Source organism: Mus caroli, unplaced genomic scaffold (genome assembly GCF_978045245.1).
Source record: "Mus caroli unplaced genomic scaffold, Mus_caroli_1 scaffold_19, whole genome shotgun sequence".
Lineage (NCBI taxonomy): Eukaryota > Metazoa > Chordata > Mammalia > Rodentia > Muridae > Mus > Mus caroli.
The window spans coordinates 30,251,735-30,278,405 of NW_028227274.1; the positions used below are offsets into that span (position 1 = coordinate 30,251,735).

At 41.0% G+C, this 26,671-nt stretch overlaps 1 protein-coding gene across 1 annotated transcript; it reads left to right on the plus strand.

The window, feature by feature from the left end:
* The first annotated feature begins 3,593 nt into the window (after nt 1–3,593).
* On the plus strand, nt 3,594–10,153 carry Tslp (thymic stromal lymphopoietin). The gene is made up of 5 exons (XM_085833727.1): nt 3,594–3,600; nt 5,965–6,104; nt 6,812–6,850; nt 7,439–7,573; nt 9,408–10,153. The coding sequence occupies exons 1-5, from the start codon at nt 3,594–3,596 to the stop codon at nt 9,513–9,515; spliced, it is 429 nt and encodes a 142-aa protein (XP_085689853.1). The 3' UTR covers nt 9,516–10,153.
* The last annotated feature ends 16,518 nt before the right edge of the window (nt 10,154–26,671 follow it).

Below are 26,671 nucleotides of genomic sequence, written 5' to 3' on the forward strand. Positions count from 1 at the left end.
AAATGCAAGCTCTACATCATAACTATATCTGCAAAGTATCTACATTCATCTATAACTCTTCTGGAGTATTTTAAGTCGGCTTCGCTCCTACAGTTTCCTTAAACCTTTTCTCTGTAAATGACCTCTTCTACACTGTACAAGCAATCATGAAGAGAGACAAGGCCTCATTTCCCCTGCTAGCTGAAAGTGAAACTATACAGAGTTTCACAAGTATCCCACGTTTACAAGCATTAAGTTTCCATGAGTGTGTTGTGTCTCCCTGCTCTGAGCCAAAACGTCTTCCAACATTTCTCAGCTATGCGCAAATTATGAACTTTATCAGCAGTCTTAGTGTGAAAATAAAAGGAAAGGATTTTTGTTACATTGGCCACAGAAAGTTTCTCATTTCACCTTCTAGTCTTCCATATCCCAAAGAGTCTAGAGGGACTTAGTGAATTCAATGGCTCAGGCCAATAAAGCTATTTGAATATAATGTATAATACAAATAAGTGAGCAAAGTGGACAGTCGTCACAGTCATCACAAACCACACAGCCTATAGCATATTACCTGGTCACAATGCCAAATTGGGACTAATCAAAAAGAATATAAACAATGAAACAAAGTGCTGGAGCAATGGTTCAGCAATTAAGAGCACACAGGCACTGCTCTTGCAGAGGACTTGGGTTCAGTTCCTGACATACACATGGCAGCTTACAAAAATCACATCAGTTCCAGGGGACCCGACATCCTCTTCTGATGTCTGTAGCTCAAAGAACATGCATGCTACACATACATGCATGCAGGCAAATCATCTACACACATAAAATAAAAATAAATAAACCTTTAAAAAAGTACGCTCCCTTAAGAAAGCATGTCCTTTGTGCATGAATGAACGCCAGGAGGCAAAGTGATTATGATTATGCAACTAGCAACTGAGGATCACACACACACACACACACACACACACACACACACACACTTTACCTTACTTCCAGAACACCAAGAGAACCATTCTTCCAGGAAAGGTCTACTGGTAAACATAAAATGCTACCAAACTAAGGTTGGTGCCTGTCGTCAACATTTCTTACTACAAAGAAGGGACTCTCCACCCATTTCTTCAATAAAAATCTGTCTGCTATCACTCCCATTTTGAAGTTTGTGATTTCTATAATTTAATATGGCTTAAAAATAAAGCGGAGTTTCCATAGAACTTTGGCTGTCTCAAACTTAAACTGAGTTTTGTTTGAAGAACGGACTGACTGCTTTAAATACACTGGACAAGCTAAGAATGGTGATTTGTCTCAGGAAGCTCATCCTGGGTGAGGCTAACCTGGGGAAGAACCACTTGAAAAAGAAAAGAAAAAAGGAGGTTTGAAAAGAGGAAAGAGTGTCGGGTGGTGGTGGTGCATGCCTTTAATACCAGCACTTGGGAGGCAGAGGCAGAGGCAGGCAGATTTCTGAGTTCGAGGCAAGCCTGGTCTACAGAGTGAGTTCCAGGACAGCCAGGGCTACACAAAGAAACCCTCTCTGGAAAAAAAAAAAAAAACCAACCCCCCACCGAAAAAAAAGAAAGAAAAGAGAGAAGAGAAAGATGAGAGAAAAGAAAAATGAAATTCAGAACCAATTAAAGAAGCAAGGTAAAGAAGTAAATTTAGGAAGAGGGAGAAAACCAGACATGGTAGTTCACTCCGGGCATCCCAGTACTTACGAGGATGTGACAGGAGAATCCCCACAACCACGAGGCCAGCCTGGGATAAAGAGTGAGACACTATGTCAAATATATCTTTTCTAGAAGGAGAAAGAGGAGGGAGGAGTAAACAAAGCACAAAGAATGGGAACTATTATTAATATGAGAAATAAAAATTAAGAAAACAAGTGAATGTTTTTCTAGTGAAAGTGGGAAAAAGGATGGTTACAGCATGGGTCATCTTCTGGTCTCCCTGGGTAAGAAAACTGCCAAACTCCCTGAGTAGTCACACAGCTCCAATGACATCACTTCTATTTCCTACTAAAGAGAAGGTGTCCCAGTCTTAATTCAACCTAGGATTTCCCAAACTGCACATGTACTGTTCATTCCTTCAGCATTTAAGTATTTGGAGTAATATAAAACCAGGAAGCTCTTCAGCCCACAGGAATTTCTAAAATATGCCTTGGCCCAGAGGTTGCTCCAGGTAAGCCTAAGTAGATTCCAAGAAGGTGGCAGCAGTGAGCTACCAAAAGAAATCTCTGTAGCAAGCTTGTTTCAGTGGGAAACATCCCTGCAGTGGCTTTCAGGATATCAGTAGGTCTGAGGAAACTCAGTTTCCCCTTCATGTGTGAATAAGCTGCAGACCTTGCTGTCGTCCACACTGCCCTTCAGTGGTTTGAAACCTGAATTACTCCGTTGTCTCAGTTGTCTTTTCCCCCAGTTCTAATAATGATTTCTCTATATCCTCCCTGTACCTGCTCACACTTCCTTGTCCCTTGATTCCGTTCTTATCTTCAGTAGGTTTTGTTTGCCTGATTGCTTTCTTGTTTTGTTTTTTTTTTGGAGGGGGGTTTCACTTTGGTGCTATTATATTCACATAAATGCTTCAGAGCAAAGTTAATGATTACTGGACAAATCAGTTATTACAGAACATGCCAAGAGAGGGTGGGGGATGGGAGAGAGAGAGAAGGAGGGATGGAGGGGGAGGTAGGGAGAGAGAGAGAGAGCGAAAGAGGGAGAGGGAGAGACAGATACACACACACACACACACAGAGAGAGAGAGAGAGAGAGAGAGAGAGAGAGAGAGAGAGAGAGAAATATGGTGTAATTAAACATTAACAAAACCCCCACTGTACAAATAGGGCAAGCACTGTACAAATAGGGCGATCAGTGCTCAACTCAAATCAACACCTAAGAAAGTGAGAGTGTGGAAGGAGTCAAAGGAAAATATGAACAGCTACTACACAGGCTGATCCCTTGAGGGTATGTGACATCTCTCCTGCAGTTCCCCAACCCTGGAATACGCATGACACTCCACTGCAGCTCTCTTAGAGACTCTCCCTCCTCCTCCCTTCACATTATAATCCCACCCTGGGTGTAGTGTAGCCAGTGACATAAGAAGGTACCGCATATGGGAGACAAAGATACAAAAATCCTGGAAGGGTTCTGGAATATTGGGCTCAGGACTCAATTCATCTGCGTTATCACAGTTAAAAGTTGTCTTTCCTTAAAAAAAAAAAAAAAAAAAAAAAAAAAAAAAAGCCTTGGTTTCTGCATCTCTGTGATCAGAATCCCATAACAAGGTTTGGAAGAGGCAAATTTGGGAAAATTTCAGAGTGTATTAACTTAGAATACTGTTGGAGGGAAGCCTGGTTAAATAAAGGAGATAAGGTTAGAAAGAAGACTTGGAGTCAACATGGGAGTGATGAGTGAGAATCTTAAAGTATCTGAGTCTACCAAAAGTCAATATAATTGAAATGACTCAAGATGTCACATCATTACCAGTAAGGAAGCTGATGCTATGGTGTAGGTGATGTGCTTAGCAAAGAGATGCCTTCTAAAAATCCCTGAAGGGGGCCCCATGCCTGCCTCAGATTTACCTACACATACATAAACTATAGACACACTTTAAAGGAGAAGCCAAAAATGGCAGGTAGGCAGGGTGTACTCCAATGGGTGCCAAGCCAAAACTTATGGGGGTCAGGGGACAGGTTGCTGTCTGTTGCTGTCTGACATTCTTGCCCCCATCAGCAATTACTCCTGGGCTCTGCAACAAATGAATCTACCCAAAAGTTTCGGGCAGAGAGGCAATACACTTGAAGTGACTTTAAAGACCACGTGTTTACCAATAAAGAAGTGGGTTCCCTACAGGGGAAGGCAAGTGAGTGAAGATGGCAAAATCAGCTGCCATTTCCTTTCTTTTGTCTCTTGGAACTATCCCAATTCAGTGACCACATCTGGATCTCTACATTGCTTCTGCCTGTGCAATATCTAGCTGCTGATCAGAATCATATCTGATGTCACGCCAGATGAATCAGGCTTTGGCATCTTCCCTTATCACTGTAAGAAGTAGCGATGGGAAGACGCCATGACCCAGACATGGTATCATAACCTAAATTTAAAACTTGCAGGGCTCCAGAAAAGTCCGTCTTTAAAGTCATCAGCAAAGCAGAAACTTTCTGAGCCTCCTGCCATCGCTACAATCTTTTATTCCTCATCCTAATGCCAGAGAACTGGGTCCAGCTGTGCTGCTCCAGCTGTTGAAGGCCTTCTGGGAAAACTTCACCTCTGACTCCAGTCTGTGCTTTCCCCCGAATGGAATCATTTACCAATCCCTGTGCTCGCTCCTTCCCTGGCTCGGTGTGGTCTGTGACATTTTCAGGGACTCACGTGGAGCACCCAACATCATCGCTCTGAGCAGTGACTCCTAGGAACTTCCCGAGGACCAGACTGTTGCAGGCTCTGACACGCAAAAGTGGGGAGAGTGAACTGGGTGTCAGGAGGGCCTGGGGCAGCCGGCTGAGCTCTAGGAGAGTAGGGGCTCGGTTCGTGTCAACAGCTGGACCTTTCTTTCCTGCTCCCAGTACTGTACTGGCGCTGCTCCAATCAGAAGGCTGCGAGACATCCTCTCAGGCTAGCCCTGACTCACTTGGCTACTCTTATCTTGTACTTCCTTTCAAACCCCAACCGGGGGTTGAAGCACAAATCTTAACCCAACCCACCATCCAGCTTCTTTCTCCATCCCTGATAATCGTGCTGCTGGGACGCATGCCTGGGGCCATCCAAAGATTTCCTGGCTGAGAGTATGAGCTGACACAGCTCAACAGGTCAGAAGCTGTCCCTCCCCTAGGAGGAGAGCATGCTGGACAGGTCTCTCTCTAGTGGCTTAGACCTGCAACAGCACCATCACACCACACACCTTAGGAGCCCCCACTACTCCTGGTAAGGCATCTTTCCTCCACCGAGACCTAAATAATAAGTTTCAAGGGCAGCTGGATGCTTGACTTCATCATTTAAAAAATCTTAATCACTCTGTAGACCAGGCTGGCCTTGAATTCAGAAATCCGTCTACCTCTGCCTCCCAAGAGCTGGGATTAAAGGCGTGCGACACCCCGCTCTGCTACCAGTTTTCTTTAATCAAGCTTAGGCACTCACCCTGATTCTGAGTTTTTGAAGATGAGACTAACTGGTCCTTTTCTCATATAATTCAATTTTTCATTGTTCCTGTTTCCAGTATTATGACTACAACTGCCCGGTTTCAGTGAAATGCCTTCAACAAAAGTTATGTTATCCCAAGGCTGCGTTCATTCTCCAAAATCTGTCATACAGGAACACTGAATGAAGAGGGACATTGCCAGTTCAAACTGGACAAAGGAGATAGATGGTCAGGGTGTGCATGGTGGAACAGCATCAGTACCAAGCCCCTAAAGTGACTGCGGGTGTTAGAAGGTGTTTTTTCCAAGCAGAAAAAAAAAAAAAATCAGTCATAGAAACTGCCCAGTAGGAAAAAGATGTCAAAATGATGACAGGGTATCATCTCTAAAAGCATATCTAAGCATGTAGCAAGTGTTTAGGGCAGAGCTAAAAAAATAAAAATAAAATAAAATTTTAAAAGAAAAGGAAAAAGGTGAGGGAAATTCCTGATGATTTTGCTAAAGTTAAAATTCCATAGATTTGGCTAGCTTTATTTCTTTTCTTTTACATCATCAATTTAGAATTCTATAAAGAAAGAATGACATCAAGGAAAATCATTGGCCTAGGAGAAGAGAGCCCGTAGGCGTTTAGGTGTTATATATATGGAGGCAGAGAACACTGGAAGATCAGGGAGACTCCAAGTTCAGGCAACAGCATGGGTGAATATGGGCTGTGCATGGACTGGGAAGGGGCGGTGAGGGCTGATACCTGAGCACAGTCCTTGCAGGTCTGGAGGCTCTCCCTGCTTGGAGGGGCAGTTCCACGAGAAACAGAGTTGGAACTGTGTTTCAGTGAAAAGTTTTCTTACTGTGTGTCTTTCCAGTTCTTCTCAGGAGCCTCTTCATCCTGCAAGTACTAGTACGGATGGTGCTAACTTACAACTTTTCTAACTGTAACTTCGCATCAATTACGGATATATATTGTAACATAATTTTTCATGACCTGACTGGAGATTTGAAAGGGGTAAGTGAAGAGACTTTTTTTTGACATATGTATGTATGTATGTATGTATGTATAAAGTAGGGGCAAATATCACAAAAACTCCAATTTGAGTCTGTAAGAAAGGGAAATAATTTTGGGGAAAAAACTATCCCAACTCTCTTAGAAGTGGGATTTTAAATGTGTGTATCCACAAGGCTTTTACAAAGCAAGAAGAGGCTGACAACAGATATGGATATTGGTTTACTGCTTGGTACAGAATGGGAATCCTTGTGAGATAAGAACTCAGGAGAGGGACAGCTAAGACATGAAGCCGTGTTCCATAGCTTTTCTAGTGTTCTAGATCTTTCAGGATATTGTTATGAGACATGGAAGTCTTTAATTTTTTAAAAATATATAGTGGTAACTATTTCTTTGAAAATGTACATTCTTAGGTACAGTGTGAGAGAGAGGCAGGTATGAATGACTATAAAGCAGATATAGACATTCAAAGAATAATCGTTCTTTGCTGCAAGTGGGTTTTAAGTGCCAGGTGCAGGAATTCCTGCTTGGGTGGGGCTAGGCTTTCCTCTGAGAACCTAGAAAAAGCAGAAAACTGGATGTTTCACCACCTTGTCCATCATATAGGGTCACGTCACTCAGCGGAAACTAAACCCTGGAAGCAAAGGGCTGGGGAATGCTGTTCCCTCCGACTCAGTTCTTTATCCTAACTTGCTTTCTTCCAGGCTAAGTTCGCCAAGTTCGAGCAAATCGAGGACTGTGAGAGCAAGGTGAGTAAAGTGGTCAGCAGCTCTAGTTCCCCCCCCCCCCCCCCCGGGGTGGCCCGCATCCGGAAAGGGATCTGGGGAAGAGCCCCCAGGCGGCAGCTGAGCTCCAAAAGATGCTGGCTGTTGAGCCGATAGGAGACATCTGGGCTGCTCAGTCTAGGACTCCACTTCTCTGGTTTAGGAGAAAGTGTGTTTGCGGAGCAATTTGCAATAGGCATCCCCTTCTGCCCCAGGAAGAAAGACCTGTGGGAAACCCAGAGGAACGAAGTTGAAACACCATGACCCTGGGTCCCAGGGCATCTGCTGTCAGCACGGTCTCTTCACAGCCACCTCAAAGGATGGGCGGAGCTAGCATGGGTGGAAGGAAGCCTTTCCAGTAGGCGCTCTCGGCTACTCTTGCCAGGCACCTCCCTCCTGTGGGTTGATTCCGTTTTCCTCTTCTCAACCGACTCTGGATTCTGATACCAGACACCATCCTGGTGTCTTTCCCTCCTATCCCCATCCCCTTCCCTGTCCCTTTCATTCAATTTTCAATATCTGGCGGGTTTTTTTTTTTTTTTTTTCTCCCTGAACTGCGCCGCTTGTGAGCAGCCAGCTTGTCTCCTGAAAATCGAGAACTATACTCTCAATCCTATCCCTGGCTGCCCTTCACTCCCCGAGAAAATATTTGCCTGGAGAACAAGAGCTGCCCTCATTGGCCACTGCCCAGGCTACCCTGAAACTGAGGTAAGCCCAAAGTATCAAATGCCTGCCTTTGCAATGAATGACTGGGGAGAAAGAAGCCCTGCGTAAAAGTGGGGCTTTAAGTGCGGTGTTGTTTTTGTTTTGTCTTGTTTTGTTTTTCTGATCTTAACGTTTCAGGAGCAAATGAGCCAAGTTGTGATTGTCAGTCGAGCTAACCTTGACAAAGACTCCCAAACACAATCTACCTCCGGAGTTCTATTTTTGTTGTTGTTGTTCTTTGGTCTGAGTTTTGATTGTAAATCTGAGTTGGTGTTTTCAGGTGTGATCAGTGAGCCTCCTATGTTAGCAGATTGTTCTCCTGGCTCCTGAAACATGACAGTTTAAAAGACTCAGTTTCAAGACACACAAACCAGACCTCCAAGATTCCTGGGTTTGGTGCCCCTTACAGGTTCGCTGTTCGTTGGCTGTGTAAACATCGCTTTTTAATAGTGTGCTTTTCCTTAACTTTCACATTCATTGCCCCCATTCCACTTCATTGCTTGTGTGGATGGAATTGCAGTCTCTTTTCATAAGGTATTTGTGTACGCAGTTAGACATGAATACGTGAAGAATTAAAAGTACTCACTCCAGAGTGCCTTACTTTAAACCCTAGTCCTATAATTTCTAGTTTCGGAGATTTAGACAAAGTGCTTAGCCTATGGTGCTTTGGTAAAAATAAGAACGACAGTGCAGCATCCTATGCAGGGCTATTGTGGGAATCAAATGAGTGATAGCGCTTGGAGCCGTGCCTAGCACACAATACTTCCTCAACATTTATTTCACTTGGCAAGCGAAGTAGAATATTTGTCTTCATTATGACATGCTTAAGAAAACAGACATATGTTTGTGTGTGCATGCATGTAAGTATATGTAGATACATGTGTAAAAGTGTTAACTTAGTGAACTTTGTCTAGTATTTCTGTGTAAATGTAGATAAGACTATCATGTTTTGGGGCTTCAAGACTGAACTCCTAGAGTTCAGTCAGCCTGGAAGTGAAAGTCACCCAGGCTGAGCTTACAGGAGAAAAGTAGTAGTAGGCAGCCATATGAGAAACTGGCCGGAGTTTGCCTTCTTTTCATAGAAACCCTAACAGATGTGCAGATAGACACAATATCAAAATAGCCAGGGCTCAGGAGACAAACATGATTAAACTTGTACACTTTGTGTGAAAAGGGGAGAACCTGGAGGAATTTATCTTAGCTCCTTCCCAGACCAAAGATGAAGTCGGAGGAGACTGGAAGATTATTGTTTACCTTGGGAAATTCTATCCCTGGGAGGTCCAGTCTCTCACAACTCTAGGGCAGTCCATTTGAAGAACTGTACCGGAATCCTCTTCAGAGTCGTAGGGTGGGTATGCGAGCCAGAAAACTTCAGTTTCAAAGAACAGACTGGGTTTGCTGAATGATATGTACTGAGGCCCAGAAGACAGCTTGTGCCTCTGGGTACTTATCTTGTCAAGGAGATTAGGAAACTGTAAGTTTATTCTCTCATTTAATTATGCAATAGACATCCAACGTTTCTGATGTAGAAAACGCTGCACTCAGTGTTGTGGGGAATACCCTTGATGCAATGGCAGTGAGAGCCAAGTAAATGACACCTACTTAGAAGTCCTTGCAGAGTTTCAGAAGGAACTATCTGACTCCATAAAGCAGAGGCTTTATGGAGGAGGTGCTGAGAGAGACAGGGCATTTCTCTGAAGAAGCACATGCAATCATACCGTGACCAAGTATCTGGGGAATTTTGGGGGGAAGGGATATGAATAGAAACATAGTGCCACTCAGCCAGCCTTTAAAGATAGAAAAAAACTAATGTTGACTATTTCCCCTTATTCCGCAGAGAAATGACGGTACTCAGGAAATGGCACAAGAAGTCCAAAACATCTGCCTGAATCAAACCTCACAAATTCTAAGATTGTGGTATTCCTTCATGCAATCTCCAGAATAAAATTAGCTTTCAGCTTCTGCTATGAAAATCTCTATCTTGGGTTTAGTGGACATAATACTAAGGGTGTGACACTTAGAAGAACACTGATGTTTATTCTTTAATTACAGAAGGGGTTCTTAACTTATGTTTTTGGCATATTGCTTTCTTCAGTATAGGTGCTTTAAATGGGAAATGAGCAATAGTCCGTGAATGGAAATATCTGTACTGTTAATGACCAGCTTCTGAGAAGTCTTTCTCACCTCCCCTGCACACACCTTACTCTAGGGCAAACCTAACTGTAGTAGGAAGAGAATTGAAAGTAGAAAAAAAAAATTAAAACCAATGACAGCATCTAAACCCTGTTTAAAAGGCAAGGATTTTTCTACCTGTAATGATTCTTTTAACATTCCTATGTTAAGATTTTACCAAAGAAGAAAACGACAGTTCAGGCAGTCACTGCCATGATGAGGTGGTCTGAAAGAAGCTTGTGGAATCTGGGAGAAACTGCTGAGATCATATTGTAAATCCAGCTGTAAAAGGGTTTAGACCCAGGACAGTAGGATTCACAAGCAGATCTCAAGAGCCTTGCACATCTACGAGATATATATTTAAAGTTGTAGATAATGAATTTCTTATTTATTTTGTGAGCACTTTTGGAAATATACATGCTACTTTGTAATGAATACATTTCTGAATAAAGTAATTCTCAAGTTTGTTTTATTTATTTATTTATTTTGGTTTTTCGAGTCAGGGTTTCTCTGTGTAGCCCTGGCTATTCTGGAGCTCACTCTGTAGACAAGGCTGGCCTCGAACTCAGAAATCTGCCTTCCTCTGCCTCCCGAGTGCTGGGATTAAAGGCGTGCGCCACCACATCCGGCTTTCAAGTTCGTTTCTTATGAATGGCGTTTTGAATTTGGTTAAGCAATTTTCATGCGTACTTTTCTAAGGGACATCACGGTTGTCTACATCTTTATTGCCACTCAAGCCGACATCCCATGGGCCACACTTCCTTTTATCTGGTATCAACCCTCCCTGCAGGAGAAAAGGTCTTCATAGGTAGTTGCCTCTTGGACAAATGACTGGAGTGCATTTTTTTCAAATATTTGCACCAGTCACTCCCTCCCACTGTGAATCTTTCTTCACCTCAGAATAGATAACACAGGTGAAAATGAACACTGGGTGTTAAATTCATTCCTGAACACCTCTGGTAAGACACCCTACCTCTTGTCCTCAGAATCTTCTGAGCATTGCTAGCAAAGGCGACCTTGGCTGCAGAGCTCAGGCCAAGTAAGAGTAGATGTAAACAGCTAACCTGCTCCCCCACCCTACACACACTCTAAGAAGAGATGTTCACTTGAATACTGTTTTGAAGGTTAGAACTAACCCATTAATGAAAAGAAAAGTCGAGTGTCCCCAGACCTGTCTTACTTGTTGGAAGCGACCCTGTTTGAATGTTAACTGCCTTGTCAGCCATAAGTGCTTACTTACAAAGTCTTGGCCTTAGTGGAAAAGTACTAGCTTAGTTGAGATTTCTGTGGGAAAAGTTGAAGCCTTTGTAGGAAAGTACTACCCCCAGTTAAGAACAAAAAGCTATAGATCTTGTGGACAGGTACCTAGCAACCCATTCTGTTCTGTTTCTCCTGCTGAACTTTTTACCTGGCCAGTATCCTGCTTTTGGGAACAGGTGCATCCCCCCAGAAACAAAGCGATTCTGCATCGTCCCCCTCAGCATATCCTGCTTCTATGGGTATAAAACTTGCCTGGGAAAAATAAAATTTGTCAGCTTGATCAGAATCTTTGATTTGCTGTTCGTTCTTTGTGTTTCTTGCCCCCCCCCTCTCCACAGGTGGTTCCTTAGACCCTGTTCAACTGTCACCAAAGAGCTACTTATGAGCACCAAGTAAATATTTACAAAGTGCCCACTGTGGGCCAAGTTTCCTGAGGTGAAGTTTGTGTTGAACCCATAGTTACAAAAGTAAGTAAGACAGAGCTCATATCCAGAGAAGCTCAGAGTGGAACTGAATAGGCAGTTGTCTGTAGTCCTTAACAAATTGGCCAGTGAGTGTTCCTTTGATTTGAGTAAAATCAAGACAGGCACACTTTCAAAATTCTTCCTCTAAATTCCTTACCCAGAGCTTTTAAGCACCACCCTAAGAAAACTCCACTGGGTCTAGAAAAGGCAGGAATCATCAATTCTCAGAATAGAAGTGTGGAGGCCTGATATTTTAAATGTATTAACTCTGTCTTACTACAAATTAATTCTCCCTTTTACTAAATCATGATAAAAGGTATTATAGCATTTTTCTTAATCCCTTTAGACCCAATTGCCCTAAAAGTGACTTCTACCCATTTGGTAGAGTTCATAGGACAGAGTACCAAAGGAAAGGAGTGCTCTGAGGAGGAGACCATTAGAAGATAACTCCTGTTGTTGAGGACAGCAATACCAAGCACATGCCTTAAGAAAACTGCACTGGAGAGATTGGGAAACATCTGGACAACAAGAGGGACTAGTGTCCATTGCTCACTGCAAGCCAGGGAAATGAGCTGTCCTCACCAGGCAGAATGGAAAATTCTGTAACCCATCAGGCTATAAGTAGGGTACTGTACTGACTAGTATAATGGCAACTTGACACAAACTAGAAACATCAGAGAGGAGGAAACCTCAGCTGAGAAAATGCCTTTATAATATTCAGGTATATGGCATTTTCTTAATTAGTGATCAATATGGGAAGGGCCAACCCATTATGGGTGGGGCCATCCCTGGGCTGGTTCTAAAAAAGCAGGCTGAGCAAGCCATGGGAAGCAAGCAGCAACCCATCATGGCCTCATATTAGCTCCTGCCTTCAGGTTCCTGCCCTACTTGAGTTTCTGTCCTTACTTTCTTTGATGATGAAGAGTGATGTGAAAATGTAAGCCAAATAAACCCTTTTGTCCTCAACTTGCTTTTTTGTCATGGTATTTCATCCCAACCATAGAAACTCCAAGACAGGTGCTTAAAAACATCTTACCTGTGCATGGAAGTATCGTTAGACCAAGGCTAATGGCTGCAACGATCTAACTTAATGAATTGAAAAAAATAATACTTAAAAGAATCGGTTCCTAAGTAACTTAGCTGTATTGCTATATTCCACAACAAACCACAAGGGTGTTTATGAAGTAAAGAATGTCTCACACACATGCGAATGTATCCACTCAAACACATATATATACATATACATATATACATATGTACATATATATACACATATATATACATATATATGTACACATGTATATACATGTATACACATATATACACATGTATATACATATATATACATTAATAATTAAAATAGATCTTTAAAGAATGAAAGAAAAAAGAAAACAAAAGGGAAGAGAGGGGGAAGGAGTAAGAGAGGATCTTGAGGACAGAAGATCTGTAAGAACTATTGTGTCCTGTTAGGGAAGGTGGCACACCTTTTATCTAGAGTCAGAAGGCAGGCAAATATTTATGAAGACAAACTTCATTTATAAAGTTTCAGGCCAGCCAAGCTATACAGTGAGAGCATGTCTCAAAAATAAGGAGGAAAATATGGTGCTGTAGTATAAAAAGTACCACTAACTCAAAACTAACATAGAAGGTAGAAGGTGAAACATTAAATTAATTATTACAATATTGAGAACAAGCAAAAGAAGCTTATCCTAAGTACTGCCATTTCCTTTTCAGACTCCTTTTAATTGTAGTGAGAAACTAAAATCAAAATCCCAGGCCCTAGGGGAGCTTGGAAATTCCTAACAGCTGAACAGTTTCTATTTTAAGGAAACAGTTGTCCAAGTCCAGATATCTCAGGGACAACTTCTCCATCTTGCTAGTAAGATCAAACTAAGTTCAGGTTTCCAGGCCCAGGAACCTACTCCTATCCTTATTGATAGAAACTCCCTTGTTCAACTTCTTATGTCAAAATATGATTGGACAATGCTATAGTATACCCTGCTCCCCCTCGCTTCACAGTTTTGATTCCATTCTTTAAATAGTGTCCCTTCAGAGTTGCAGCTCAGCTCCCAAGTCTGTTCTTTGGCCCTAACTAGTAGACGCTTAATTACAATAAATTTTTGTCATCTGCATGGTGTTTGAATTATGTTGGATTTAAGCAGACCCCACAACAATAACTCAAGATATTTAGGAAACAGAGAAGATACAAGCTTAGATTCTAGCTATGATAATTATGTGTAAAATAAATACACAGTGAATAGTTTTAACTGGAGGTGTGGCATTAAAATATTTGAACTAGACCAATACCCACCCAAATGCTACAGCCTGGATGCTCCCCAGGAGATCCAAATTGACCAAGGACACAAGTGAGAATTTCACCCAAATACCCATGCCAGCTGGAATATCCACACAGCCCAGCTGACATGGGACCTACACCCCCAACTCTCCACCCTCTATCCCACTCCTCTAAGCTCCACCTTCCTTCTGATCCAATTCCTCACCCAGACCAGGTCAGAGACCTAGCTGATACCTGCCCAAACTCTGCAGCCTGATCTTCCCAGGAGGTCAACAGTAACCAAGGGCACAGGAGGTCCACACTAACCAGAGACAACACTGCCTGCCTCCAAGGAGACCATCTCTAACCCAGGTAACAGAGCTCTACCTGCCTCCAAGGAGTCTGGTTCCAGTCAGAGACACCCAGGCCAGTTAACACCAGAGAGAACCAGATGGTCAGAGGCAAGTGCAAGATCATAAGCAACAGAACCCAATACAATTTGGCAACATGAGAACCCACATCTGCCACCACAGCAAACCCTGGCTACTAGAACACGCATGAAAAGCAAGATAATGACCTATAATCCCATCTCATGAAGATGATAGAGGCTTTAAGGGGAATATAAAGAACTCCCTTAAAGATATATGAGAAAACATAGACAAACAGGTAGAAGCCCTTAAAGAAGAAACAAATAAATCTGTTAAAGAAATACAGGAAAATATAATGAAGCAGGTGAAAGAATTAAACAAAACAGTCTAAGAAGTAAACATAGAAATAGAAACAATTTTAAAAAACATACACACACAAAGGGAAGCAACCCTGGAGATGGACAACTTAGGAAATAGATCAGGAGCTACAGATGCAACAATCACCAACAGAATACAAGAGATAGGAGAGAGAATCTCAAAAGTAGAAGAAACCATAGAAAATATTGACACATTAGTCAAAGAAAATACAAAGTGTAAAAAGCTCCTAACCCAAAACATTGAGAAAATTCAGGATACAATGAAAAGATCAAACATAAGAACAATAGGAATAGAAGCAGATGAAGAATCCCAGCTCAAAGGGTCAAAAGCCATCTTCAGCAAAACCATAGAAGAAAACCTCCCTAACCTAAAGAAAGAGATGGCCATAAATGTTGAAGAAGCCTACAGAACACCAAACAGACTGGACTGGAAAAGAAAATCCTCCAGTCACATAAATAAGCAAAACACTAAATGCACAGGACAAAGAAAGAATTATTAAAAGTTGCAAGGGAAAATGGCCAAGTAAAATATAAAGGCAGTCCTATAAGAATTACATCAGACTTCTCAACAAAGACTCTAGAAACCAGAAGATCATGGGCAGATGTCATCCAGACCCTAAGAGAACACACACAAATGCCACCCCAGGATACTATACCCAGGGAAAATCTCAATCATCATAGATGAAGAAACAAAGATATTTCCTGACAAAACCATATCTAAACAATATCTTTCTACTAATCTAGGCCTATAGAGGATACTAGAAGGAAATCTCCAATACAAGGAGGGTAACTACACCCAATAAAACTCAAGAAACTAAATAGTTCACAACAAACCCAAAAGAAGAAAATCATACACACATAATGCCACCTCCAGCAACAAAAATAACAGGAACTAACAATCATGTCTTTAATATCTCTCAACATCAATGGACTCAATTCCCCAATAAAAAGACACACGCTAATAGACTGGGTATGTAAACAGGTTCCAGCATTTAGATGTATATAAGAAACACACCTCAGTGGCAAAGACAGAGACTACTTCAGAGTAAAGGACTGGAAAAAGTTTTCCAAGAAATTGGTCCAAAGAAGCAAACTGGAATTTCCATTCTAATATCCAATAAAACAGACTTTCAACCTAAAGTTATGAAATGAGATGAGAAAGGACACTTCCTATTCATCAAAGGAAAAATTCACCAAGAGGAAGTCTCAATCCTAATCATCTATGCTCCAAATGCAACGGCACCCATGTTCATAAAAGAAACTTTACTAATGTTCAAAACACACACTGAAACTCACACAATAATAGAGGGAGACTTCAACACCCCACTCTCCCCAATGGACAGATCATTGAAGCAGAAACTAAATGGAGGCACAGTGAAACTAACAAAAGCTATGGACCAAATTATTTTATTATATATATAAAACATTTCACTCCCAAACAAGAAAGTATACTTTCTTCTCAGCACCTCATGAAACCTTCTGCAAAACTGAACATATAATCGGACATAAAACAAGCCTCAACAGATACAGGAAGATTAAATTATCCTGTGCATTCTATCAGATCATCACAGACTAAGGCTAGACTTCAATAACAACAAAAGCAGAAAGCCAACATACTCATGGAAACTGAACAACTCTCTGCTCAATGATTACTTGGTCAGGAGAAAAAGATGTGACGAAATCAATGACTTTATATAATTCAACGAAAATGAAGACACATCATATTCAAACTTATGGGACACAATGAAAGCAGTGCTAAGAGAAAAATCATAGCACTAAATACCTCCATAAAGAAATTGGAGAGATCATTACAAGCAACTTAAGAGCACACTGGAAAGCTCTAGAACAGAAAGAAACATACACGCTCAAGAGGAATAGATGACAGAAGTAGTCAAACTCAGGGCTGAAATCAACCAGTTAGAAACAAAGAGAACAATACAAAGAATCAACAAAAACTAAGAGCTGGTTTTTGAGAAAATTAACAAGACAGATAAACCCTAAGTAAACTAACTAAAGGGCACAGAGACAGTATCCAAATTAACAAAATCAGAAAAGAAAAGAGAGACATAACAATAGAACATGAGGAAATTTTTAAAATCATCAAAACCAACTACAAAAGCCTATACTCTACAAAACTGGAAATTTTAGAAGAAATAGATGATTTTCTAGACTGATACCATGTACCAAAGTTAAATCAAGAGCAGGTAAACTATCTAAACATTTCCATAAGCCTAAAAAAATAGAAGTAGTTATCAAAAATCTTCCAACCAAAATAAATAAATAAATAAATAAATAAATAAATAAATAAATAAAGAATGTCCAGGGCCAGATGGCTCAGGTGCAGAATTCTACCAGACCTTCAAAGAAGAGCTCATATCAATACTCCTCAAACTATTTCACAAAATATCAGAAGGAACACTGCCTAATGCCTTATAGGAAGCCACAATTACTCTGATACCCAAACCACACAAAGACCCACAAAGAAGGAGAACTTCAGACCAATTTTACTTATGAATATCACTGCAAACATACTCAAAATTCTCGTGAACCAAATCCAAGAACACATCAAAACGATCATCCATCATGATCAAGTAGACTTCATCCCAGGGATGCAGGGATGATTTAATATACAAAAATCCATCAATGTAATACACTATATAAACAAATTCAAGGGAACAAACCCACATGACCATCTCATTAGATGCTGAGAAAGCATGTGACAAAATGCAAAACCCCTTAATGTTAAAAGTCCTGGAGAGATCATGAATTCATAGCACACACCTAAACACAATAAAAGCAACATATAGCAAACCAACAGCCAACATCAAATTAAATGGAGAAAACTTGAAGCAATCCCACTAAAACCCAGACAAGACAAGGTTGCCCACTCTCTCCCTATCTATTCAATATAGTACTCAAAGTTCTAGCTAGAGGAACTAGACAACAAAAGGAGTTCAAGGAGAACTCCTGGAACAAACTGGAAAGGAAAAGGTCAAAGTATCACAATTTGCAGATGATATGATAGTATACTTAAGTGACCCCAGAAATTCCACCAGAGAACTACTACAGATGATAAACAACTTCAGCAAAGTGGTAGGATATAAAATTAACTCAAACAAATCAAATTCCTTTACATAAATGATAAACAGGCTGAGAAAGAAACTAGGGAAACAACACCCTTCACAAATAGCTACAAACAGTATAAAATATATTGGTGTAACTCTTATCAAGCAAGTGAAAGATCTGTATGACAAGAACTTCAATTATCTGAAAAAAGAAATATAGAAAGACCTCAGAAGATGGAGAGGTCTCCCATTTCAATGGATTGGTGGGATTAATAAAGTAAAAATAGCAATCTTACGGAAAGCAATCTACAGATTCAATGCAATCCCCATCAAAATCCCAATTCAATTCTTCACAGAGATAGAAAGAGCAACTCTCAATTTCATATGGAAAAACAAAATCCCAGGATAGTGAAAACAATTTTTAACAATAAAAGAACTTCTAGGGGAATCAATAGTGATAAAAACAATCAATCAAACAAACAAACAAAACCGGTATAGTATTGGTATAGAGACAGACAGGTTGATCAATGGAATAGAATTGAAAACCCAGAAGTAAACCCATACACCTATGAACACTTGATCTTTGACAAAAAAAAAAGCCAAAACCATATAGTGGAAAAAAGAAATCATCTTCAATAAACGGTGCTGGTCTAACTAAATGGTAGTCTGTATGTAGGAGAATGAAAATAGATCACCTTGCACAAAGCTCAACTCCAAGTGGATCAAGAACCTCAATATAAAATCAGATATGCTGAATCTAATAGAAGAGAAAGTGGGAAAGAGCCTCAAACTCATTGGCACAGGGGGGGAAATTTCCTGAACAGAACACCAATGGCTCAGGCTCTGAGATCAACAATTAATAAATGGGACCTCATAAAACTGAAAAGCTTCTGTAAGGCAAAGGACACTGTCAATAGGACAAATCCACAACCTACAGTTTGGGGAAAAATCTTCACTAAGCTTACATCTGGCAGACAGCTAATATCCAAAATATATAAAGAACTTAAGAAGTTAACTTCCAAATACCCTAATAACCCAATTTTAAAAAATAGGGCACAGAGCTAGACAGAGAATTCACAACAGAAGAATCGCCAGTGGCTGAGAAGCACTTAAAGAAATGTTCAAAGTCCTTAGTTATCAGAGAAATGCAAATCAAAATGGGCGAGAGATTCCACTTCATGCCGATCAGAATAGCTGAGATCAAAAACTCGAGTGACAGCAGATGCTAGTGAGAATGTGGAGAAAGAGGAACACTCCTCTATTGCTTGTGGGATTACAAACTGATACAGCCACTGTGGAAATCAATCTGGAGGTTCCTCAGAAAATTGGAAATAGTTCTACCTGAAGACCCGGCTATACCACTCTTGGGCATACACCCAAAAGCTGCCCCACCACACCACAAGGACACGTGTTCTACCATGTTCATAGCAGCCTTATTTGTAATAGCCAGAAGTTGGAAACAACCCAGATGTCCCTCAATCAAAGAATGAATACACAAAATATGGTTCATTTACACAATGAAATACTTTCAGCTATTAAAATGAGCACATCATGAATGTTGCAGGCAAATGGATGGAACTAGAAAATATCATCCTGAGTGAGGTAACTCAGACCCAAAAGGACATGCATGGTATGAACTCACTGATAAGTGGATATTAGCCAAAAGGTACAGAATACCTAGGATACAACCTACAGAGCATAAAAAGTGTAACAAGAAGAAATGTCCAAGTGGGGAGGTTTCAATCCCACGTAGAAGTGGGAAGGAAATAATCGGGGAAGGCAGAGGGAGGGAGAGACCTGGGAAGGAGAGGGGAGGGAAAGGGGAAAAGAAGAACAGGGTAAGATATGGGGGGTGTGGGGGAAGGTGACAGAAGAGCAACCCACAGGTTCAAGAGAATCAATGGAAATAAGCAGCCTCGGGGAGTGGGAGGTGGGTACTCTAGAAAGTACCAAAGACCTGGGGAGATGAGACAGTCCTAATATTCATTACCCAAAATACCCAACACTGGGGAAAGGGAACTCAAAGAGTTCACGTCCAGTCCATAGAGCCTCAAGTGGAAGGACAGGGTTACTAACCCACATTCAAAGTTCCTGACCCAGAATTGTCCCTGTCCAAAAGAACTATAAGGACAAAAATGGAAAAGAGACTGAAGAAAAGTCAGTCCAAAGACCAGCCCAACTTGGGATCCACCTCATGGAGAAGCTCCAAAGCCTGACAATAATATGCTATGATGTGCTTGCAGACAGGAGCCTAGCATGGCTGTCCTATCAGGGGCCCTACTAGCAGCTGACTGAGACAGAAGCAGATACTTACAAACAACCATTAGACTGAGGTCAGGGATCCATATGGTTGAATTAGGGGAAGGATTGAAGAAGCTGAAAGGGAGAGTGACCCCATAGGAAGACCAGCAGTCTCAATTAACCCAGACCCCAGGGAGCTCCCAGAGCATGAGCCACACACAGGCTGGTTTGAGGACCCTGGCATGCATACACACACACACACACACACACACACACACACACACACACACACGTTTATGTACACACACACACACACACATATATATATGTATGTGTATGTGTATGTGTATGTGTATGTGTATGTGTATGTGTATGTGTATGTGTATGTGTATATGTATATATAGTCAGAGGTCTACCTGGTCTGGCCTCATTGGGAGAAGATGCACTCGAGAGCCTTGAGGCCCGTGGGAAGGGAGAGTTCTGGGGAGGGGAGCACCCTCTCTGAGGCAGGAGGAGGAGGAATGGGATGAGGAACTGTGGGAGGGGGACTGAGGGGGGCAACAACTGGAATGTAAATAAATAAAATAATTAAATGAAAACAGAATTAAAGACATGTTAAGAAAACTATCTTAAATAAAATACATACGGAAAATAATTAAAAATAAAAACAAAAAGACCATCAGTGAGCAATGAAACCATTAGAAGTGCCTAATCTAGTGTAGTTGGAACGTCTCAATGAATTCAGGGAGAGGTACAGGAAAAATTGGAGCAGAAGGCATTGGTTCTACTTTCCAGCTAGATAAGTCTCTAGCTCTGCAATTCCAAGAAGTTCACTAGAGTCCAGGAACCCAAACCACCATGATGATCAATGCCATCAAATTGCTTAAACCCAGAAAATACTAATAGCAGCAACTAGAATTATAAATGTCTTCAGACTATCCTTCTTGAAACTTTTTCAAAGTCTTCAATTCTACTTCTTTGATCTTCCCCCTGCAGTCTGCTTTCTTCACCAGCCATCGAATGGTAGTATGTCATAAACACAAGTGAGCATTGAGTAACCATAACTACTGGCTTCTGTCTGTTATGTAGCACAGGTGGAGTAATCCCTGTGCTGATTCTGCCGTTTTTAAAATGTTTTGATCTTCAATTCTATTGCCTTTATTTTTACCTTAATTTTTAATTAAAATATAATTCCATTATTTTCTCCTTCATTTTCCTCCCTCAAACTCCTCTTATAGCCCTCCCCTGTCTCTCTTAAATTAATGGACTCTTGTGGGAAGCCGTTTCAGAGTGGCAGTTACAGAGTGGCAGTTGGCTACTGCTGGCCACCACACATACATAGGCAGTAAAGGTTCTTTTGCCAAGATGAGGTTTTGAGAATTAACCAAAGTTAACCAATCAGATGAGAGACAAGTTAACCAATCAGATGAGAGACAAGTTAACCAATCAGATGAGAGAGAACGCCTCTCCTAGGCCTATATAAGCAGCACCAGTTCTGGGCTTGGGGTCTCTTCACCTCTACAATCAAGCTCTCCCAATAAACCTGTGCAGAAGGATCCTGTTGCAGCGTTGTTCTTCCTGGCCAGTTGGGCACGCGCAAGAGACTCTTTTCTTTTATTGTTAATATTGAGTCTGACATATACACACATATACGCACATATATATATATATATATGCATAAATATGTAAATGCAACTTGCTTAGTTCATTTAGTGTTGCTTGTAGGTATGTTATTTCAAGACTGGCTTCTTGAAATAGTTTGTTGGGGATCATCTCTGGAGAATACTATTTCTCTTTCTCTCAGCCTGTAGCCTTTTTCTAGAGGTGCGACCGCATGGGGCTTCCCCTTCCATGTTATCTGTCCATTGGTGCTGCCTTTGTTCAAGTCTTCTTTAGGAATCCCTATTATTGAGGTATCTGCGGGTTGAAGCTTCACTGTCATTTCTAGGAGGCATAATATGAACTAAAGGCTAAGATTATTACTGATAAAACCAGTACTTAAATATCTGTGGCAAACTTGTGACATTTATCCTGACTTTATAGATGTAAGAAAACTATATCATGGATAAAACAGGCATTGCAATATAACTAATACATTAATATCTGGGTCTTGGATTTTCCATTACTTAGGATGGTAGATCTACCAATTTACACATTCCCTAACTAGGAGATGCGATAGTCATATTTTCAGTAAGTTTTATACTTATTCTTCATTATAGACCTGTTCTCCCCTTGATTAGTCAAGGACTTTGACGAGCATACACAAGTCTAGGTGTTCCCTAACTGTTTGCAGAATTGATTGGGTTATAACCACAGATAAATGAAGTTTCCTTGACATGAGTCTTTTTCCAAGTGAGCACATGACCATGTTTTCTTTTATGTTTTGTGGGAACTTTGAAAAAAAGGGGGGATAGAAAATGGAAATTTCCACTCTCTGTGTGCAAAGACATGCATTGATACTCATAGCTGATGTATATCTTAAGATTGGCATTGAGCTCAATTTGTAGACACATAGCTTTAGGGTGGAAAAATGGGAGCTTTTAAAGTATAATTGAACAAGTAGGTTAACCAGCCTTGAAGTAAGTAGTCTTGAGTTTTGATTTATCATTGTGTGAGCTAATTGGATGACTCACTTTGAATTATCTCTGTGTGAGTTTACTGCTTACTGTTGAAAGCTATGAATACCAAGTAGGGTCAAATTAAGCTTGAATAATTGTACATGGAGTTAGGACACTCTCTTGGTTCTTGTCTTCTTGAAAGCACTAAGTAAAGGGACATAGATGATTTAAGCAGAAGTTTGCAGTGTTACAACAGAGATCGAACAAAGGCTGAGATCATTTCTTTGAGATTGGTTAGTTCCCTGTGGTATTATGGCATGTCAGGAAGAACCCACACACTGCTTACATGTCCCCAGGCAGGGGAGTATTAGGTGCTGTTCTTGATCTTCCTAACTGGAATGGTATAAACCTCCTTTATCCACCGCTAACTTTTCTGTTAAGTACTGACCTTGACTATCTGTCCACAAGCCACTAAACTGCAAATAAAGATGGGGTCTAGCAAGAAGCTTCCATCTAGGAGGCTATTCTAGACCATACCACAGACAAGAAGGAAACCTTGAGCTATGGATATATGAGGTAACCAATAATTTGCAAGAAGCTGTATGAGAAGCAAGGATATGTAAAAGAACAATAGCACCTGCTGAGCTCTGATCTTCAAAAGCTTTTCAGGGAGATGGCCATGCTCTTATCACTGGCCCCGAGCCCTACCTTAATCTTATTTATTAACTTGGTTATCTTACACCTAGCTAGAAGACTTATTCTTTACATCTTTCTTGGTGTATCAGACTGTGCCATTGTAACCGTTAACCTTCCTTTCACCACTGCCTCTGTTCTCATTACAATACATGTGAGGAATGTGCATCTTTCACTATCAGCTCCTTCCTCTTACTACTTATAGAAAACTAGCTCCTGTATCACTTGTGTGTTGGAAATACAGACTTGACTTTTTAGGCAAATCTCTTACTTACACCCCAGTTAACAATTCCCCCATATAATGTTTCTTCATAGTGGTACCACTCAGCTAATGATAGATAGATGACAGATAGACATATCCTCCATCACCAGAGAAACAGTGGGACAGCCAGAAAGAAAAGGAACTGATATGTGATATCTGCTTTCTAATTATCTAATTATATATTCTCAGTTCACAGTAGTTCACTCATAAAGGAAGTAAATAAAAACGACCCAGAAACTTAACATTTCTACCGTGTTCAGTTAGTACACTCAAAAGAAGCAAGCATTTATAAATTGGGTTAGCCCAATGAACAGCAAGCGTCCCTAAAACGTTGTGGTCAGCAATAGCAACAAGTATTTATTCGATTATCCAGTTTCAGATTCAATTTTAGGAATGGCATGACCCTCAGTCCTGATTCAGATACCTTCAGTTAAGATACCAAACACTGGTGGTGCATGTCTTTAATGCCAGCACTTGGCAGGCAGATCTCTGTAAGTTCAAAGCCAGTCTACTCTACAGAGTGAGCTCCAGGACAGCTAGGGCTACTCAGAAAAACCCTATCTCAAGAAACAAACAAATATAACAAACAAAAGATATCACTCAAAGCTGCAGTCATTAGAAATCTTTTTTTTTTAAAGATTTATTTATTTATTATATGTAAGTACACTGTAGCTGTCTTCAGACACTCCAGAAGAGGGCGCCAGATCTCGTTACAGATGGTTGTGAGCCACCATGTGGTTGCTGGGATTTGAACTCCTGACCTTCGGAAGAGCAGTCGGGTGCTCTTACCCACTGAGCCATCTCACCAGCCCCTAGAAATCTTAACTGGGGTTGATGGACCAGCTTCTAAGGTGGCTAACTCACAAATCTAAGTGTTAGTAGACAAGAGGCCTTCAGTTCTTTGCTATGTCGAGTGCTCTGTAGGTCTGCCTAAAAATCTAATAACATGGCAATTGACTCCCCTAGGAACTAATGATTCAGAAAAGTTTTTGTGATCCAGCCATGTAACACAGTGTCAACCTTTTGAGATAGGGACTTGGGCAGCAATTTCCTCTGATTTGATACATTTCAGCCCAGGGAAAGGTTCTGTAAAAGTCAAAAAGTAAACAACTGGAAAGTCTCAGGAAGCTCCGGAAACTTATCAGATTGAGCAGATCCTCCCCACAATTATGGAAGCAGGAAAACCTCTCAAACCAGAAGAAACCTCCAAGGATGCTGCTTTATATAGCCTTTGAGGAGGGTGAGGCTAGAATTTTGGTGATGTAGATACTTTTGAATCTTCCTTGCTCCCTTAAGTAACTTCTTAGCCATATATTTTTTAACACCATTAAAAGCATTGGCTGTGAAAATTGGAATATACTAGAATCATTACTTTGGCTCATCATTGCTTCCTTGTATAAGATCAACAAATGTTTCTTTAAATTTCCTCAGGAAATGTTGCATGTGAGAGTATATGAGTGATAAATACCAGGAATCAGGGATGTTAAAGAATATCTTGGGATCTCGATGCCATGATAGACAAAAATTTTTAAAAAATAGTCTTTATTACTGAAGTGCTAAGAAAAAGTAATGTTTAACCTTTAAAGTGCTCATACTGGACTGGTGGCTGTACTTACAATCTCAACACTGAGGCAGGAGATTGAGGGAGCATATCCAAGACTCATGAGGACTCTGTCTCAAGAGGAAAACTCTTAGTTCAAACCTGACTTAGCCATACATTTTCCTGGATATTAGGAAGCCTTAATTCATTGATTCAAACTGAAATTTATCACCTCTCAGCAGGGTATTACTTCTATTATCCCAGACTCTACTTCTTTGTAGTTTGAGCTTGATTCTGCTGTCTTTATGGTATCTCTAAGGAACAATGGTTGCACCTAGTTTCCTTCCTCTCTGATCACATAGTCACAAAACTTACAGGCTCCTGAATAGCAAGTGATCAGGACAGAGTGAACTCTGGCTAACAATACAACTCCCAAGGAGTCCATAACATCCTTTTCAAATGACATAGCACAGCCGTTAACACATGTATCTGTTGCAACCATAATGCTAGATTTTTCATAGTCATTTTGATTTTTAAACTGTGTTTCATTAGTCAGTGGTCAGGAAATTTACCAGGCTCAGGAAGATTAGAAAGTTACAAGTTATGCCGTCCCAGCACTCGGGAGGCAGAGGCAGGCTGATTTCTGAGTTCGAGGCCAGCCTGGTCTACAAAGTGAGTTCCAGGACAGCCAGGGCTATACAGAGAAACCCTGTCTCAAAAAACAAAAACAAAAACAGGCACATATGTCAGAATGGAGGTGGTAGTTAGAAGATAGTTTTCTGGAGTGGGTTCTCTTGTTCCACCATGTGCAATCTGGGGATCAAATTCAGGCTTGCCCACAAGGGTCTCTACATGCTGAGACATCTGGCCCTGCATGGAAAATTTCAGTCTTATACCAAGGCACATATGTATAGATAATAGATGGGGGCAGGGGAGAAAGGGATAAATATAGAAAACTGGAGAGACCACACAGATAGACACTTCACACTATGTAGCCCTGTCTGGCTTAGGACACAGAAATTTGCCTGCCCCTGACTCCTGAATGCTACGATTAAAGGTGTGGACCACCACAAAGGTTGATATGATGAATTCTCACATAATTTTATAGCTTCAACAATTATCAATCTTATTTCAACTGAACATACTTCTCTTTCCTGTTACCCTTGAATAAATTTTTACACATCATATTGTTTTTCCAGGCCTCTCTGTTTAGTACAAGCTGGTGTAGAACCCACTCTACAGCCTAGGCTGTCCTCCTCCTCCTACCTGCTGGTGCTGAGATTACAGAACTGTATTACCGCAGCTGCTACATCATCCGTGTGTACATAGGTCAGTGTGTATGCTCAACCCATAAAGAATTTGACAACCATATTACTATTAGTTAAAATTAATTTCCATTATTTGTTTGCTTGCTTATAGGCAGGGTCTGTGTATGTAGCCTTGGCTGTCTTGGAACTATGTAGACCAGGTAGTTTGGAGATCTGCCTGCCTCTGCCTCCCGGGAGATTAAAGGCGTTCCTACCACGCCCTACACTAACTTCAGTTTCTTAACAAATATCCTGTGATCTCTTGGTTTTACTCCGTTTATAATTCTAGTTCTTGTCTCTTCCGCTTAAGTCATTAAAGTCCTTCCCACGCTGTTGCGTATTTTCCTTCACTTGCAGCTCGACTATGACCTCCCTGAAAATGGGTCACTTCAACCAAGAGGAAACCAACCTCACTGAGAAACCAGCCACGTGAGGAACCAAAGTTCCACTCGCCCGCAGGCTCCGATGGGAGCTCATTTTGTGTTACACCGAAGGCGGTCCGTTCCTGTACCATCGGCC

Coding starts and splice junctions, on each gene's coding strand:
- Tslp (XM_085833727.1), top strand. Junction 6,105..6,811: donor TGACTGGAGATTTGAAAGGG/GTAAGTGAAGAG, acceptor TTCCAGGCTAAG/TTCGCCAAGTTCGAGCAAAT. Junction 7,574..9,407: donor CAGGCTACCCTGAAACTGAG/GTAAGCCCAAAG, acceptor CTTATTCCGCAG/AGAAATGACGGTACTCAGGA.